Source organism: Equus asinus, chromosome 20 (assembly GCF_041296235.1).
Source record: "Equus asinus isolate D_3611 breed Donkey chromosome 20, EquAss-T2T_v2, whole genome shotgun sequence".
NCBI classification, from domain to species: domain Eukaryota; kingdom Metazoa; phylum Chordata; class Mammalia; order Perissodactyla; family Equidae; genus Equus; species Equus asinus.
Window position 1 is genome coordinate 109,302,009 of NC_091809.1, and position 19,670 is coordinate 109,321,678.

The following is a 19,670-nucleotide window of genomic DNA, read 5'->3' on the forward strand; positions in this document are numbered from 1 at the left end:
AAAGTGGTTCATAGTTTTGCCTGGGAAGAGTTCTTTGTTTAAATTATGCTAAACCCATTGTGATTTTCAAACTGAGGTAAGGTATGGTGGAAGATTCTTACCTACACATCAATGCGTCAAATAAGGTTACAGGCTGGGAAGGGAAATTATTCAATGTTGAGATCTAAGTATTTACTCCTAACAACCATCCACAGATTAAAAAGACTTTAAGGGTTTGTTTTAAAGTTGCTGTTTAAAATGGTGAAAAATAGGTGTAGGCAGGCCTTTTGTGCTGACAGCAATAGGTGCGAGGTTAAGTGACACTAACACGTTTACGTTCAAAAGCAGTGCTTGTACATTTTTACAACATTTACATCTCTGTTATGTTTTACCTCCCTGCTCTTCTCAGTTTGATCAGAAGATTTCCTCTATATGATTCCTTGAATAGCAGGCTGACTTTTCTGAGGACTTGATCAGAGGACAGGACTCAGCATGGTAGCTGGTAGCAAAAAATCAAAGTGTAACTGTGCCTTGTTTCTGACCACTCTCCCTGAAATCAGTTGTAGCTTTCAGGGCAGGGAATGTTCCAGTCCATCACAGGAATTTCCCTTCTCGTTCAATGCACAGATGAACTTTTTAAAAGTTCTATGTTTAAATATTTTTAATAGTTTGGCTTATAATATGTTATTTGTCATACTAGTCAATATTATTGGAATAACTGTCTTTATTTTCCTAATACCAGTGAAGCTTATTGAAAGGGCACATTAATCTAAGAGCATAACTTTGAGGGGATGTGCTGAGAGCGTCTTGACTTCCAAATCAGCCAGTCAATTAACTTGTTCACCATATGTTTCTTATGGTCCAAGTCTGGTTTCTTGCCCAACTGTGACCTGACTATTTTCTTTGTAGTGTGGCCAACTAAATAGCCAAGAAGTAGATTCATGTCCAATTACCTTTGTTGTGTGTCTAGAATGATCCAAGCATTTAAAGATGTGCACTCCTGTATGCTGTATCCTGTTGTCTTGGCAAAATTATTACTGGCAAATCTTTCCACTCTCAAAAGTGTCTTGGCTTAGAGGAGAAATTATATGTTGCCCTACCAGTTTGGTAGATATTAGTCAAAACTTCTTTTCTTCTGGACCTTCTTTTTCTTTTTAAACCCTGGATAAATCTAAAGACACTGGAATTTTAAGTGACTTTCCCAAAGATAAATAGCTACTTCGTGGCAAAACTAGAATTTACCCCAGGTGTTTGACTTAATCCTTGAGCTTTTTCCAGGTCAGATTTGCTAATTTGTCAATTTTCCATGTTAGATTTTTAAAGATTTGTCCTGTGACTATTTATTGTAAGATGTATTCCCTCCCCTGTATTCTTGAATATCTTTATGTTTAATATAAAGCATTGAGAGAAGTTGAGATAAAGTGAGCCACACTAATTATAAGCTATCTCCAAAGGATGAGAAATTGTTGGAAATATCATTACCAGCCAGGTGCTGGAAAGCATTAAAAAGCTAGCAACACAATACTGCTGCCAGTTTGACCTTATGGAGAGAAATGTAAATTTGTCTTGAATTGATCAGCCTGTGCCAGAGATTATCATTTTACTGATACTCTGATCAGTTCTTTTGGACTGATCACTCATACCTGATCCAGATCTCATGTGTAACAAATTGAATTCTAGGCAAAACAATTGTAATTGTTTTTCTATTTGCCATCAGCTCTGAAAATCATTATGTGCTTCTAGAAGTTTTTGTTCATACTAAGTAGTAATTTTCTTTTTCTGCATTGTTTCTTTTTCTGTGTTGGCTAGATTTTTCTAGATATGACATTTGGTTCAGGAGGACACACAAGAGCCATTCTACAGAAGGAGTCGGATATTACTCTGTATGCCTTAGACAGAGACCCGACAGCTTATGCACTAGCTGAACAGCTTTCTGAATTATATCCGTAAGTAATGCTCTTGTATAATTCTTTAATTTGGTGCTGAGTTTTACAGAGTTTAGTTTACCATCTTGGAATTTCTTCTCCTCGGTGTGATGTTATACTTCACAAAGTATTTTTTCCCCAAAAGAATTAATGTAAATAGTGTTTTAGTACCACTTAAAATAATGATATTACTGCATTTATCCTTTTTGAATTCATAAGAATAAATACAAAAATGACTTTTGGCTAAAATTTGAGGATGTGTTGAAATCCATTCAAGAATAATATGTTGACAATCCGTAGTTTAAAAAATAAATTTTAAAGAATTGTATGAATTACAGTTTCCAAGAGTTTGGTGGAGTAAGTACGTGAGAATTCTGCAGAATTCATGAGGTCACATACATCAACATAATGCAATTGTTTTCTCTGAAATCTTTTGAAATTCATAAGTCAATCTAGAGTAATCTATCCCTGTCAGAATTAGTGAGCTTTTGCTGTAGAACTTTTTAAAAATATAAAATATTATCTTCATGACTGGTAAAATCATCTTCCTTTGGAGAAAAGTTTTGAATGAGTTACATCTGTATGCTATGTTGTTTAAAAGACATCAGTCTGAACAAGAAAAATATCTTGGAGCTAAGATGACTGTCTGCAAGTATGTAAAGGGCTGTTTTCAGGATTGGGGAATCGTTGTATTCTCTCGTGTTCCGGAGACTGGAATCAAGAAAATGGATGAGAATCTCAGCGGTAAATTTGGACTTGCTGTAAACCAGAGTTTTTGCTGGTCGTAGCTGTCCAACCATGAAAAGGTCTCTGTGCCGAAGCAGCAGAGGCGCTTCCCTGGGGGAGTGTCACTGCACACCACGGCGGAAGTCAGATGACTGAGCTAGAACAGTCTTTCTCAGCCTCTCTCAGGTCCCAGACTCTTTGCAAATCCATCAATGTGACTAATTCTCCTGATAAAAGTGGCGATACATAGACCTCGATTTCTGTTTGCAAGCTCACCGGGTTGATAGAGTCCCTGAAATCCATCTGACCCCAGGATACTTTCTTCTATGGAAAGTATGAGGATGTGGTTTAATGACATAGTACGAACTTTTTGTTTTCTTAAATCTTTGTCATCTGCAGTGTAGCTTAGAAATATTAATAATATAGAGGATAGGAAAAGGCTTGATGCTGTAGGGGAGGAAAAATAGCTTCTTCCTCTACCCTTCTGAGTTTTCAGCTGGAAGCCCTGCAACAAAAGACAGATTAACAAGAAAAAAGCATGATAATTTATTTAATATAAGTTTTATGTGACACAAGAGCTTTCATAAGGGAAGGAAGACCCAAAGACTTGGTTAGACCTGAGAACTTTTGTATTAGGTTTGATGAAGAATGGAAAGTTATGGAAAAATAAGAACGGGCAAAGGGTATGAGGTAAGCGTAGGACACTGGGGAAAGCTTACCCAGGCCCATGCCTTCCCATTCCTCTCGTCCCTTCATCTTCAGAGATAAGGTGGCTTCTTTCCTCTGGGTATAGGGCATGCCTCTCTCAGATGAGGGCCTTATGACCGGTTCAGGGGAAAGTCAGAAAGTTCTTCCTGCGTGTGCTCTTTCTCCAGTTCCTTCAGTTTAAAATGTTAAATATGCCAAGGTGCCGTATTCTGAGATAGCATGTCCAGAACTCCATCAATATTTATCATATAGGAAGAGTTCTTTCAAAATTGATGACAACAAAGTCCAACTTGAAAAATGGGCAAAGGATGTAGAAGGGTCATTCAGAGAAGACTAAGGTTTGAAAAGATGCTTCACATCAGTAGCAGTGATGAGGGAAATGAAATTAAAGTAATAATGGTATAATACTTTACACTTATTAGACTGGAAAGACATAACAATTTTGAAAGTGAAGATATGGGGAAAAGGATACTCATCCATTTTTCATGGACGTCTTTTTTTTTTTTTTTTTGGTGAGGAAGATTGGCCTAAAGCTAACATCTGTTGCCAATCTTCCTGTTTTTGCTTCAGAAGATTGTCAATGAGCCACAGATTGTCATCTGTGCCAATCTTCCTCTCTTTTGTATGTGGGATGCCACCCCAGCATGGCTTGATGAGTGGTATTTAGGTCTGCACCCAGGATCTGAACCTGCGAACCCTGGGCCACAGTAGCAGAGCCCATGAACTTAAACACTACACCACTGGGCCAGCCCCCAATGGGCATCTTTTAATATTAAAAAAAAAAATACATAACTTGCTTAGAACCTATCCCAGCTAAAGAAAAGAATCAGTATCTAAGGAAACATATCCTGAGGCTTGTATATTACAGGCTTTGTGGTTGCGTTGTTTGTGTATATTATCATGGAGAATTTGAGAACGAAGGAATTAGTGGTGGAGGGAGGTGTGAAAGAAGGGAAAACAGTTGTTAAAGAAAACAGACCCGGAGATTATATGATCACATCTCTCCATATGGATGTAAAGTAGAAAATGCCAAGCAATACTATGTATTATTTATGAATACCTGCATATGTAGTTATAGTATAAAAATATACACAAGAAAGAAAAACACCAATTTGGGCTAGGGATTATTCTCAGGATAATGGATGGGTGGATGGATAGTTGTTTGGAAGGATGGACAAATTAGATAGATTGATTATCTTCTTAAAAATGCATATGTAATTATACATGTTAAATGCACCGTAAAGGAAACATATTGTCACGTCAATATGGACATCTTTTGAAGAAATATAGTAAATTCTTTCTTTATTTTATTTGTGTTAGGAGAGCTTATGCTCCTCCTGAAAAATCCCATGTTCTTTATTCTGTCAAAACTAAGTCAAAAATAGAAACTAACGTTTTCACAGAAAACTAAGCAATTCGTAGGTAGGCTGAATTTTAGGCTAACCCATTTTAGCTTTCAGAAAAGATGACATGTCAGATCACCTGTTGTTTGAAAACTGAAACTTTCCCCATTGCCTCTGAAGATTGTGCACGAGGAAACACATTTAAATTGGAGCAGTGGGCTGTTGGCTGACTTTTACCACAGTTGAAGATGGATATTGGAAGACAGTCTTTTTAAAACAATGTTTTTTCTGAATTTGGGAGTACTATGTGTTCCATATACTGAGTTTAGAGAATATAGACATGGAAAAAGAAAAAAATAAAAATCATAATTGATTTCATCTTTTGATTGTAATTTTAAGTAGATTATAAAAACGTGATAAGCTGTTATTTTCACAGTTTATAAAAGTAGATATGCTCATTAGGGCAAATTTATAGTATACAGAAAAATATAAAGAAAAAATTAAATTCACTTAAAATTCCACCACCTTAATCAGTGGTAATGATTTCTTTTTAATTGTTAGTATTTCGTTATATTGTATGTACTGTTTCTTGTTTGAAATTTCTTGGGTATTGTTGCTTTTTATCCTTCTAAAATGTTAGAATATCTTGGTCAAGTTTAAAAAACCATTTTGTTCAACTATTAAATACATACTTAATTTAGGAAGAATTGACATCTTTATTAATCTGCATCAGAATCCAGAAGCATGATGAGTCTTTCCATTTATCACAGTATTTTGTTTCTCATTAATATTTTTTCGTAATTAAAATGATAAAATACAGAAAAGCACTGAGAAGGAAATTAAAATAATTCATAATCCCACCACCAATATTAACAGTTTGGTATGTTTCCTTCTAATCGTTTTGGTTATATATGTATATGCATTCATATATGCATACATATATACTTTACAAAATTTGATTCTACTTATACGTTATCAGTACATTCATATTTCATTAAATTATCTTAAACAGTAGTTTCACTGGTTGTAGAGTATTTTCTTTATGTAATTAAACTTTATTAGAGTTCTAATTCTAATATAGTCTTATCCATGTGCATATCAGTGTTATTTTAAGTGTGTCCGTGCTATATTATTTTAGATGCACTTCCTGTAAACAACAAATACCAGATGTACTTGGTGTAAACAAATCTGAGTATGTTTTCTGTAAGGGGGTAATTAAATCAGGATACGCCTGCTCTTTCTATTTCATCTTGTTTTATATTTTCTATTTTTGTGTTTTATTGAAGTTTTCTTTGGCTGTTAAAATTTCTTTCATTAGTATACGTATATATATTCAGTTTTTCCTTTTTTTAGTGATGTTGATGATATCTTTTTTAATTTGCTACTGGCTGATGTTAGTATTTTTTAAGATTAAAAGTATTTTAACTTAAAGATTTTTTATTGTTAAGTACGCAAAATGAAATGATATTTACTGACTAATCACCCTGTGTAAGGTGAGAAATTAATACTTTCATTTTTATTTTCCTTTCCTTTCCCACTCTACTTCTTCACTTTTAAAATATTGTCTTGGACTTTAGATAGTAATATCTACTATTATGTAATTATTAGTTAGCATTTGCATTGTTTGGCAGTCCTATCTAAAATAACTTATACTTAAATCCATTTAATTCATTTTAATGCACCTCACTAGCCTTTTTACAATACTATGAGTTCCACTTTGAGTTCCTCGTGTCGGCTCATGTCTCAGTCAATGGATTACATCTTTTTTTTTTTAAAGATTGGTACCTGAGCCAACAACAGTTGCCAATCTTTTTTTTTTTTTCTTTTCTTTCTGCTTTCTCTCCCCAAATCCCCCAGTATATAGTTGTATATTTTAGTTATGGGTCTTTCTAGTTGTGGCATGTGGGATGCCACCTCAGCGTGGCCTGATGAGTGGTGCCATGTCCCGTGCCCAGGATCTGAACCAGTGAAACCCTGGGCTGCAGAAGCAGAGCGAGGGAACTTAACCACTCGGCCACGGGGAGGGCCCCTCAGTTACATCCTTAAGTAGTTTGTTATAAATATGCAAAAGGGAAACATCTCTGCCTTTGTCTATCTGAGACTGTGCTACTCAGGCTTTTTTACATGGGCAACAACTTGATTTAGTATAGCATTTTGGGAATTTTCAGGTATTACTCTTTTTTCTCTGGCATGTAGTGTTGTGGAGAAGTCTGGGGTCAACCCAGTTTATTTTTTCCTTTCTTAGGTAATCTCTTTCTCACTCCTTCCTCCCATAACCAGGCTAGATGCTTACTAGATATATTTATTTGAACATTATTGATATTCATTAATTTCACTAAGAACTATTGATAATTGGTCTCTTCTCATTAGTTTTCCATGTACTCTTTGGACGGTTTTGGCCAGTGGATCAGGTCTTTTCCCTACAAAGGAGTTTCTGTGTTAGTTTGCCCCCATTCTGTTTTCTACGTTCTAGCTCTAACTTATTATTTGTTGGTTGCAGTCATTACCTGTTCCGCATGTCCTTCATTTCCTCTCTTACTGTTTTCTGCTACTTTCACTTTGCCTCAGGATTCTGGGAAATCTCTTCAAGGTTGCTCCATGTGTTAGAGATTTGGCTCTCTACAGTGTCAACTCTGGTTTTACTGTAGCCTCTTATTCAAGTTTTAATTCAGCTATTTTAAGTTAGCTTTCCTTGTAACCTTATTTAATTTGTTGACCTGTTCTTTTCCGCCAATTCCTTCTCATTTTCTTTTGTTCTGTCATCTCATTTTTGTGTTTTATTACATAGTCAACAGACCTTTCTTGAAATTTATGGAGTCCAAAGTATGTGCATTCTAAACTTTTCTGTTTTTGTAGTAAATCTTTTTCAAAAATATGCATTTGCTCTGTATCTTTCTTGAGTACAGAGTTCTCCCTCTTCTCTCTTGCAGGATCTGTTCATAGGCCCCATCTTGGTTGTGTATTTACATGTGTAGTTTTTACTATTTGGATAGATTCTCCTTTCACCTGCTTATTGTTCATCATTTGGGGCTGGAATCTTCACTTCAGATTTTAATTTAGAAAATTACTTGAGGTACATAGTCTCCTATTGCAAAAAATTTAGCATTTGGGAGTCCTTTTCTAGGATCTACCAATAGGAGGAGAGTTCCATTTTCTTGTTCTTACTGGAGAATGCAATTCATAAAAGCTACTACTCCCATAATGTATTACTTCTGTGACTCTTCCAGCCTTTCTATTCTAGAGAGATTCTTCGTACCCAGGGCACCTTTTGATAGCACCTATCTATTTCTGCCCTTAGTGTTATTGCATTATATGAATTGTAATCCCTAAGTGGGTGTAATAATAAAGGTATTGGTGGCTGGATATGACGAGGTGGCAAAGTAAAATGGCCCCAGTAGCCTCAGAGTGTTCCTGTCTACACAGTTTAAATGTTTCCTTTAGGTCCTCTCTTGTGTCTCTGAGGCAGTGGGTATAAATGGAACATTCTAAACCTTTCAGACTGGCTAACCTCTAAACTCTAAACCATTTTAAACTCTTAAACTGGCTCCACTGTCTTGAATCAGAGTCCAGTCTTACCTTTGGTAAGAGGAGAGATTTTGCCTGTATTCTGCCACATCTTTAAGGAACATTTTTAGTTATTGATACTATTGGAACTTCCATCATTTTGTTTGTTTTCAGAGATGACTAAATAGGTATCAATAACTGGCCTCCATCTTTTCTATTTGAAGTTTGCTCCATGGTCATTAAATTGGAGAGTTACAAGTATATTTATCCCTATAATATGATCAGTTCTAAGTGGTATGGTCTGTTCCCTAGCACTTGAAGTTTACCATTTATCTTCTCTTCCTTTTAAGCTCCATTTCTTATTTTTGGTGAAATTCACACAGGAAGCCAGGGCAAAGGCACGCGTTGGCCTCATGGCTTCAGGCTCACTGCCCGTGTTCTTTCCACCACACTTCAGTCGTCTACTGGGGGCAAGTCAGTCAGATTCGGAGCAGAGCCAGGACTCAAAGCCAGGCGTTTTGTCTCCAGGGCCAGTGTAAGAGTCATACAAAGGAATACACTGTCTTAAACAGCCCTAGCTACCTAAAATTTAGAATGCCAGCATTAGAAATGAGACACAGCTGTTGTTAATCTTACTAACCATGGGAGGTCAGTTCTGCTATGCACTGTCAAAATGAAAGAATTTTTATGAATATAAACAAGCTTGAAAAAAGATAACTTGGAAAAATTAACTAAACTATTTTGAACTATTGATGATGGTCTGTCACCTTTTCACTATTTTTGATAATACAAATATTACTAAAACAGGATATTGTATTTCGTCCCACTGAATACTGTTAAATATAACCTGTGTCCAAGCGATAACAGCCTTGCAAGACGAAGGGGTTTGGGGAAGTGAAAGTACTTGACTCTCTGGTTTACTCAGCGTTTAGTTTCAAGGCTTGAGAACACATGTATTTTACTAAGTAGTTTTCAGGCGGTCTTACAGTTCCAGTGGTAGGCCGTTCCGCTCACAAAGCTTAAGATGTGAGTGGTAGATAGATAGTAAACAGATAACTTCAGAATATCTTATTCAGTTGCAGTTACAATTAGAGCTAAGAACAGTACAATATGTTCTAATTTAGAACATCTGGAAAGACTACCCGAGTATGTGAGTTCAAGACCTGAAAGTCCAGTGACTGTTAGCTAGATGAAAAGGGAGGGATGATGGAGTGAGAGAGCATTTGGAGTAGTAAGAACATAATGTTCAGAGATCTTCAGCAGGAAAGAGAAGGTCATACTGAAGGGACTGTAAACGAGCAGTGTGAAGGGGTGAGAGAGCGAGGAGGAGGAGTGGCTAGAGAGCTAAGACAGAACCTTAAGGATAGTGGACTTTATCTTAAGAGCAAAGGGAAGGCAACAGATTGTTTGAAACAGGGAACTGACATGATCATATTTGCCTTTTTAACAGATTATTTTGCCCACCGTATGAAGAATGGGTTGGAGGAGGGTAAAATTGGAAAGGATTCAGTGAGACCAGTTAAAAGGCTACGGATTGCAACTCTATGTGAAAGCTGATGGTTGTTAGGCCTTGAAGATTTTCTTTTCCTGATCATCCTATTAGGAACTCTACTTTAATGGTCCCTGGTTTCCCATTTTAATGGGATTCTAAAAGATTAAGGTAGTTTTTATTTCAAGGTAAAATTAAGTTGCATCTTTATAGATGAAATTGAAGTTAATATTCTGAACTAAATTTTCAAAGACCCTTCAAGAATTCCCACTCATCTGACTTGGCCAATATACTGAAGGAGACAAAGAATACGTTAATTCAATGCTGCCATGTTCCAAGTCCCGCAGAGTATTTGCATCCTCACAGCAGACTTTCAGTAATTACCTTTCCTCCAGAGTCTGCTCCACAGCTTGTCTTCCCTCTCCAGGGGCGTGGCTCCACCTGGAACGGACATTCGCTTGAGTGGGTGAGGGAGCCCCGGCCCTGGTCTCACCGCACGATTTGCTTTCCTCACTCCTGGCGTATAATCAGTAGTGAGGATCTTTCAGTTCTACCTCAAGTTGTGGCAACTGTAACATCTGGCCTCTCTTTTCCTTCTTCTCCATAAAGCTCTGGAGCGAGACTGCTGCTCTTTGTAATCCCAGCTCTGCCATTTACTCGCTGTAAAACCTCAGGTAAATTACTTAACCTCTTTATTCCTGTTTCCTCATCGTTAAGATGGGGATAATATTAGTACCTACCTCCTGGGAATGGTGTGAGGGTTAGACTTAGAACACTGTTTAGTATATGCTTTTAGTGAGGCGTGAAATCACTTTATTGGGTCTTGATCAGCATTTTATGGAATGGAATGGAATAGAATAGGATATATCATGGTACATCTCAAGAAGTTAAATTCAGTATTGTTTCCAATGAAGTAATATATATGTGTCCATATATGCATAAATACACATTCTTGTTGTATTTTTGTATGTGGGATTGCTGTCAAACTATATTTCTGACTATGTATCTTGATCAAAGTTTTTTGAGAACTACTGTATGGCTATATTCCGCATATTTGTTCACGTCATGTTCTAAGTGTGCAGTGAAGACAGAAACTTTGTCTAATGTGTCCATCTCCCTAGAACCCAGCTCTGTGCTTGGAATGTATATGGAAGTTAAAAAGTGTTTATGGTTCAAACCAAACAGAAACCGGTGGTGTGGATGACAGTTATACTTTCTAAGATCCTATTGCCTGGAAACCCCAATTTGCCTGGAGAACTAAGCTCCCTGAAAACTGCCATCTCTTAACCTGCACTTTGCCTAACTCTTTTGTGGTGAGAGAGGTAGAATGTGAAATATAGACACTGACTAGGAAGAAAGGACACGTGGTTGGCGAGTGGAAAAGAGTTTCCAAGTAAGAGTTTTAAACATTTACAGTATATGACAGAAACTTTTCTCCTGACTTGGGACTGTTACCTTGGAGAAGAGAAGATGAATAGTCTCAGAAAGGTACTTTATCTCAGGTTTACCAAATGAACTGCTTTTCTCAGTTTTCTAAGTCACTCGTACTCTTCTGAATTCCTATTAGGTGTGCTGGATAATCTCCATTTGCCCCTAGGTCCTCCTTCCACCCTTGTCCACACTGATCCCTGGAAGATGACATTTATGGATTTATTAACAGGCTTCCTTGACTTCTGGCTTCTGGTTGGGTTCAGTGAATGGGAGGCACTGGCAGGAAATAGGGGCATAGGAGAGTGAGGTCAGAGTGTGTGTTAGCAGTGGCAACATTCCTCTGCAAAGATCGTTCTTCAGGAGCCTCTCCTACCAGACGCAGCTCTGGCTCTTTGGGATCTCGGTCGCCATTCCTTGCCCTTGCCTCCTCACCTCTTGGCTTCAGATGCTTCTCACATCCCTTTTCCATTCTCCTTAACCCAGTCAGAACTTGGTCAATAGTCTCTTCTTTAAACTTTTTTCCAGTTACCCTGCTTGGATGTGCTGTTTTTTTCTTGCCAGAAACTTTGCAGATTCACAAGTTCTCTGAACTTTCTTTATCTCTAGCTGGATTTTTCCCCTTTGGACTCATCTGGATCTGACTTATGACAAATGTCTATCCCCACTGGTGAGGAAGCAGTCTAGATTTTGGAATCAAATAGTCTTGGTTTGGAGTCTTAGTTCTGCTTCTTTCTAGCAGTGGGATTTTAGATAAGTAACTTAACCTCACTGAGTTTTTAGTCTCATCTCTAAAATGAGTAGTTAATACATACGTCATGGTGTGTTATGAAGATTAAATAAGATTATATAGTTAAATTGTTTAGCACAAAATCGTTTAATAAATGTTAACTATAGTTACTTTGTCATAATAATTACTGTATAAGATAATGCATAATTATACTAATTATTATCGTCTGTATTCCAAGTGCGTGCAGTTTCATTGGCATATACCAAGATGATGATTGGCTTTTATTTCCTGTCGTTACCTGCTTGGTTCCTTAATGCACGCACCAGAGCTGGTCTCAGATTTGAGGTATGGGACACTGCATCCAACTTCCGTCACCTCACAAAGGGTTCTGACCTCTGCCTTTTATTACAGGCTCTCTCTCACATTGTGAGCGTAAATACTGTCACAATTCCAAACACTGTTCTACTGAGCTATATCATTGTTGTCCTTCCCCCCAAGACTTCTTTTTATTGGTTGTGATTTCGCTATCAAGTCTTGGCCTCGGGCCAAAATAACTACTATTTTATGAATGTCATCAACTAATCAGAAGAACTTTCTTGAGTGTATTCTCTTCTTTGGCTCTCCTTCTGTATTCCTGTGCTGCTGGCTTCCCAGAAGCTACCTTTTCCTCATTACAAAAGGTTGAAGGTCTTCCAACATTTAATTTTTAGCTATCAGAATTCTTGTTCTGAAACCTGAAAATTCGGAAGGCTGATTCCTGAGCTGTCCTCGTTACCTGTAGATTTAAGTTCTCATTATTGATTATTTAGCTCATTACTGGCATGAGGAGACAGAGTCTGCAAGTGTTTATTTCAAGCAAACTCTCTGGTTTTTATTGTCTGACAATACAAACTTAACTATAGCTCTATATGATTAACACCTCTACACTCATTTCTAAGTGGTGTTATAGATTTATTTCTTCACTTAGAATATTTTACTTAAAAGTTTATAAAACTGATTCATGGAAGTCGACATGTATGTATATATTTGAAATGCAAATGATATCTGATATTGTGATAACTATGAGAAAATGAATTACCTCTTCACAAACTTAAGATAATCCATTTTTATTGCCTACGTCATTTGAACATATCCATATGGTACCAGGATAAGAATAGTAGCTTGTTCAGCACAAGAATGACTATACCTAGAAAGATTTCATTTTATTTTATCTTGGGTAAACAATACACATTTAGAGACGTATTTTATTATATATGAGAAAATTTTAGTAAAACCCTTTTTGTTTGGGCTCCTCAGTTATTAAAAAAAGGAAAACAATAGTTGTATTTTCTCAAACATTGTAAACTAATTAAAGCAAAATAAGTTTTCTATAATTAAATATACAATCCTCCTGTTCTCTACACCCCCACTTTTGCCTGATATTTAAAGTAAAACTGAGACAAACAGCTGCCAGATTGGATTATCTACTTTAGTATTTTATTCTTGTTTTCTGAGAGCGTACAATTAAATTTAATGTACAATTCAACATTCATTGCAGTGCCTGCTGTGTACTGGGAAATAGACTTGGCATGAGGAATACTCAGAAGCCCAAGCTAAGGTCTCTGTACCACAAGAGAGAGTTCATTGTCTAATAGATAGACAAGTGAACTGCTAACAAGATCAGGTAGGTAACTCTCCTGGAAGGGAAAATATCAAACATATTCTAAACCCAAACTTAAATTATTTTTGGAATATTTATGCTTATTTTCTCTGTTAGCATTGTTTGTTACTCATTCGTTCAATTCAAGAAACTATTTTCGAGCAGAATTGAACTACATTCTGAGAATATAGCTGGATAAGAAGAGCATTATAATCCCTTCCTACTTTATCAGAAAAGACAGGTATTAAACAGGTGTTTATAATAGAGAGTAATGAGTGTCAGGACCCAGAAGTATTAGATATTATGTAAATAAGCTCTTATAGCATGGAAGAACTTACCATATGTTATCTAAATAAAACACCGTTACTACCAAAATTTATGAGAAGGAAGAGTACTCATTACTTAGAACATATTATGGACATTTCATAGAACAATTAAAATGTCTGTAATAACAAGATATCACTGATCAAGTTAAATGAGCTATTCAGGTAAAACTTCTATACAGTAGGCTTTATTCTTTGGTAAAATTCTTATGGTTTTTCAGTGATGAACCACAGCTTTCCAGATAAAGGGAAACTGTTTGACTTCCCGCAGGAGGCCAGTGAGGATTTGACCTCTGTCTTTTCTCTAGATTCATCTCCTATGACTCCACGCCAGTCTCCTCATACCCTCTGTGAAATACTAAACTACTTTTACATAAACTCATTGTGCTGTGTCTGTGTCTACATGCTATTCATTTACCTGGAGTGTTATTTCCCCCGCTTTCTTTCAAGATTAAGCGCTATGCCCTCTGGGAAGTCATCAGTGGCTCTCCCAGTTTGATTTAATATCTCTCTTCGGTTACCCATAACACCCTGTGAAACCTTTGTCTAAGCTCTTAACACATTACTCTGTTGATTCACTTCCATATTTATATGCTCCTTAAAGTATAGCTGTTGTCTTACCTGACTTTGTACCTTCAAAGTTCTATAGTAGATACTCAACTAATGTCTTATGAATGGATGATGATTTTCCATTTTCTGGATCAAAAGTGTAGAAGGAGAAGAAATTAGACGTTATTTGCTGAGTTTATCTTGCTTTCCATTTCACAATGTACATAGAACCCTTGTCCAAACCACTGTTTGAAATAATGTTGTTAGTCTAGATCTGGGGTCTAGAGAGAATTAAAAGTCTAACTGCAGATTCAACTGCTCATTAATATTTATTAAGACGTATTAGGAGATAAACTCTGATTAAATATAGTATACCTTCTAGTGAACTCAAAGCCCTTCTTACCAGCTTTCACTGTGGAGAGACTAGTTATCACTTCTGTTTCCATTTGAGGTCCTGCACACCAAGGGTACCTACATGGGAATGCATATATTCCCATTAGAAAAAGGTGTTTAGATACCATATGTTCTGAGAATCTTTATTCCATCCTCCAAAAATGCTGCTCTGTTTTCCTTTCACTGAAACTGAAAAATTCAGATTTAGCATGCAAACTCATAAATAGAATTAATCATTTCTCTTAAAGAAAGGTCAATACCATATGACATTAAATTGTCATGTAATAATTACAGATATCAGGATACATAGAATAATTTAGAAAACACTTTTTACAGTAACATTCTTACTTATTTTATATCTCGGAGAATTATTTTTCATATCAGCAAGTATATTAAAAGGAACATATTGTGTGCAATGTGTAGGCTCAGCGTAGGATTTTCTGCACTAAAACTTTGCAATGATATTGATTAATTGCTGGATTTCAGTCACCTTTCTAACCTTCTCTTTAGTGGGTGTGAAAGGGTTTATTTGTAAGAGATACTGCTGCTAACAGAATTTTATCTTTTTCTCCTGGAATCTCAACAGCAGTTCCCATGTTAGAGGCATCCCCAGAAAGCTTGTCAAAGGATTTCCACCCACACTCTGAATATCTAACAGGGCTTGACCCATTTTTTCCCTTATTAAGGTAGGAGCATAAGCATCATGGGGAAAAACAGAATAAAAGTAAGTCTAAGCTTGGAATTTCAAAAAAGTCATCTACCTGTATGCAAAGAATTGAAGTGGAAAGCAAAATTAGTCTTTATATCTTGTTATGTTCCTAATAACAATCTAATGTCTCACATTAAGGAATCACATCTGATATCATGAATATGCTTTTGTTTTGAGTGGCTTAAAATTTATATTATCAAATGCAATGAATGTAAATACTAAAAATGGAGCACATTATAAATCAACAATATTCCTTTGTACTTGATTTTTAGGATGCAAAGCTTTTTTTTTTTTTGGTGAGGAATATTGTCCCTGAGCTAACATCTGTTCCAGTCTTCCTCTGTTTTGTATGTGGGACACCTCCACAGCATAGTTCGATGAGCCATGTTTAGGTCCGTGCCCAGGATCTGAACCTGTGAACACTGGGCCACTGAAGCAGAGTGTGTGAACTTAACCACTACACCACCAGGCCAGCGCCACAAAGTATATTTTTATAAACCACTTTGTTGAGATATGATTGACATACAAAAAGCTATACATATTTAATGTATATAAATTTAATGTATTTGATGAATTTGGAGATAAGTACACATCCATGAAATCGTCACCACAGTCTATGCCTTAAACATATCCATTACCTCCAAAGGGTTACTCCCATCCTATTTGTTTATTATTATTTTTTGTATATTAAGAACACCTTACATAAGATCTACCGTCTTAGTAAATTTTAAAGGATACAGTACAGTATTGTTAACTATGGGCTCTCTGCTGTACAGTAGATCTCTAGGACTTATTCATCTTGTACAACACAAACTTTGTACCTCCTCCCTCTTTGACTATTAGACAAATAGCCTCCTCATAGCCCCCTCCTCCCAGCACCTGGCAACCACCATCTATTCTCTGCTTCTGAGTTTGACTATTTTGGATTAGGACAAACAGTAATTACCATACTAGTTAAATAATATAGATAGAAATAATTAAATGAAGACTAAAACTTTGAGTAGTAATACCAGTAGAATTCTTTAAAAGCAAGTAAGATAATTATAATATAGAGAATAAGATATTTTAAAAATAATTTGTCATATAAATGATCACATCTTGGTATTAAATTTCTTTATCTATCTGACCCATAAGACTCCTTTTTTTCCTTGTGGCATCCAAATACTCATATATAGACCTTTAGGTTAAAAAACAAGACTACCTTCAATTTTTCCCTCTCATTAACTGTCTCACTTTGGGCAAGTTACTCTATGTGTCATTCTTCAAGCTGTTTTATTTGGATTCTTTGGTTTTCCTCCTCCCAGAAATGTTAGCTGCTTCTCCTTGACAAGTCCCTTCTCATCCTCCACTTACATGTGTGCTTCTGTGGGGCTTATTCTGCAGGCCTCTCTTCTTGACATTCACTTCCTCAATGATCTTATCCAGCTTCAGAGTTTTAAAAACTATCTACACATTGATGACGCTCATAATTTTATCTCCAGACTTATCCATCCAGTTGCTTAGTTCACATATCCATTTGGCTGTCTAACAGAAATTTTACATCTAACACATCCAGACAAAGCTCTTGACCTTCCCTTTGAAACCTGCTTTGCCCTGACTCCCACCATTGGTTAAGGGCAATTCTATTTTTTATTTGTTCAGGCAAAATAAAATAAAATAAAAATGTTTTAATTAAAAAAGAATAGTCTGTCTTTTTCATGTGCCGTACAATTCTGTCTGGAAATCCTAATAGCTGAACTTTTAAAATATATCCAAAATCTGACCCCTATATATCACCTTAGCAATACCACCATAGTCTAAGCCACCATCATCTCCTCCCTGGATTTTTGTCTCCTAACTGGTGTCCCTGCTTCTGCCATTATAGAATTTGTGTAGTCTATTCTCAGCACTAGGACAAGTTATCCTCATGTCACTCTTGTGTTCTGTGCCCGTCTTTTTACTCCACTCCAGCCTCATCAGCCTCCTTGCTATTCTTTGAATATTCTAAGCATGCTTGAAACAGTTAGACAGAGATGGATGAAAGACACCTGGGTGAGAAATTGGATAGTGGAGAACCCTGTTAATCTGCTGATGAGTTCCAACCCTGGGAAAAAAAAAAGTCAAATTGAATTATTTAGCAAGATGATTGTCAGAATATGAAAGACGTATTTTTAAGAGCTGATCAGATTTCTCAAAATAGTAAAATACTCTAAAAGCATTTCTTGAAATATTGTTTTATTATAGAAACACAGTAATTTGTTCATTTATTCAACATATGTTTGTTGAACACCTACAATGTGCCAGGCACTTTTCTAAGTGCTTGGGCTAAATCAGCAAACAAATCAGACAAAGAGCCTGCACCCATGGGAGTTAATCCTAGCAGAGTAGAACCCACAGTAAACATAATAAGGAAATTATCTAGCCTGTGAGAAAGTGATACATGCTATGGAAAACCACCAGCACAGAGCAAAGAGGATTGAGAATGTGGGGGAGTGTAGACAAAGCTATTTGCAATTTTCAATTGGGTAAAAATGGGGTTTCCTTAGGAAAGGGACATTTGAGCAAAGACTCACAGGAGGTGCGAAAGTCGCATCACATGGGTCCGGGAGGATGAACGTTGAAGCAGAGGAGCAGCCAGGGCAGAGCGAAGGCCTGATGGGCAGAGCATGCAGGCTCGGGGTGCTCAAGGAAAGGCGGGGCCATCTGGGGGGGGCGTAGGTAGGGAGCAAGTAAGAGTGAGAGGCTTAGAGATGATGTTAGAAAGCTAATGGGTGGGAGGGAGGGTGTGGTGCTCAGAAGACAGATAACACAGAACTTTGTAGGCCAATGAAGGAACTTTGGCTTTTATTCTGAGTGAAATGGGAAGGCATTACAGATTTTTGAGCACGGGAATGGATGACATTGTCTGACATGTTTTAAAAGCATCACTCTGGTTGCTATGTTGAGAGTACTCTCAAAGGTCCAAGGGCAGAAGTAAGGAAGCTAGGTACAGGCAGTTATTAAAATTAAATCAATAAAACTCTGTTTAAAATTCTAGTCTTGACTCGAATTGTGAGAATGTCAGAACCAGATATTTGATAAAAGTTATACATATGTTTGCATGTCATTAACATGCACATGTTTGTCTATTGTTCCTAAATATTCATGCTAAAATTCTTGTTACTATACTTAGGTTTATTGATTTCTTCTCGTGCTTTGCACCATCAGTCTACTCTGGAGTGTGAGCAACTCAAAGACAGAAATGATGTCTTATTCATCTCTGCATTCTCAGTGCTCAAAATTTTTTTCTTGAATTAAATTAGAACAGCTCAAATATACTGTTAATATGCAAAAATTATCCTAGAAAGAGAACTAAAGGATAAATTCCAAGTAGTAAACTTTAGCCAATGATAATTTAGAGAGCATCACTTCTACAGTATAAAAATTGTCATTTCTCCAAATGTAAGAAAAGAATTTTGTCAGATTATGAAGTCATGGTAGTTTCCTTTTGTGACTTGATGTGTTATAGTATTGCTTATCACTTTCACCAGTGTCTTTCCTTTGTTTTGGTAGACAAAACTCCAGTTTTACCTTACTTAGACTTTCTGTATCTATTTTCATTTCAAATGATAGAATAAATATTAACAACTGTCTTGAAGAATTAGAGAAAAGGACCACTAGAGCCCATCTGACTAGCGATTTTCTGAGTGTTCTTCTCTGTGAAACCTGGAGGCATTTCTTGGACGCCGCTGTAAAGGAGAAAGTTTGCTAAGGTGGACAGAACTAAACCCCAGGGATCTAGCCCAGGCTTCTGCAAGAGGTGGTTCCTGGCACACACCGAATTTCTTACACTGTTTTGCAGACATCATATTCCTTTAATAATTTTGTTAACCTAAATCTGTTATTGCGTGTGTGCTTATCCTTTTGAAGGAAGATAACATGGATTAAACTTTACAGCCAAGACTGACCATATGTATTTCTATAATCTCTTTAATAATGAGAGAACTTATTGAGGAAAAACTATAATTCTGTGTCATAATTGAAAGATAAGGAAAAATAGCATGAGAGTGAAAATAGTATGTTTGGAAATTGGCATTCTCGAGGAATTTTTAGATGGTTTGGAAGATAACTGCCAAAGAGGAGTGCCTAAAATGTCTGGAGTCTTGGTGCCATCATTGGGGTAAGTGTAACAGTTTCCCAGCAGGAGTGCTCCAAGCAGAACATTCAGTTAGCCTGGGAAATATTGGTTAGAATTAGTATCATGACT

General features: G+C 36.6%; 1 protein-coding gene across 7 annotated transcripts in view; it reads left to right on the top strand.

Annotated features, from left to right (window-relative positions):
* The window catches only part of METTL15 (methyltransferase 15, mitochondrial 12S rRNA N4-cytidine), a 180,051-nt gene that overhangs the window by 87,684 nt on the left and 72,697 nt on the right, over positions 1 to 19,670 (top strand). For all 7 annotated transcript variants that reach the window (XM_044753739.2, XM_014831445.3, XM_070491383.1 and 4 more), the window contains exon 3: positions 1,789 to 1,925. In XM_044753739.2, coding sequence (XP_044609674.2) covers positions 1,789 to 1,925 — 137 coding nt within the window. The remainder of the gene's footprint in view (positions 1 to 1,788; positions 1,926 to 19,670) is intronic.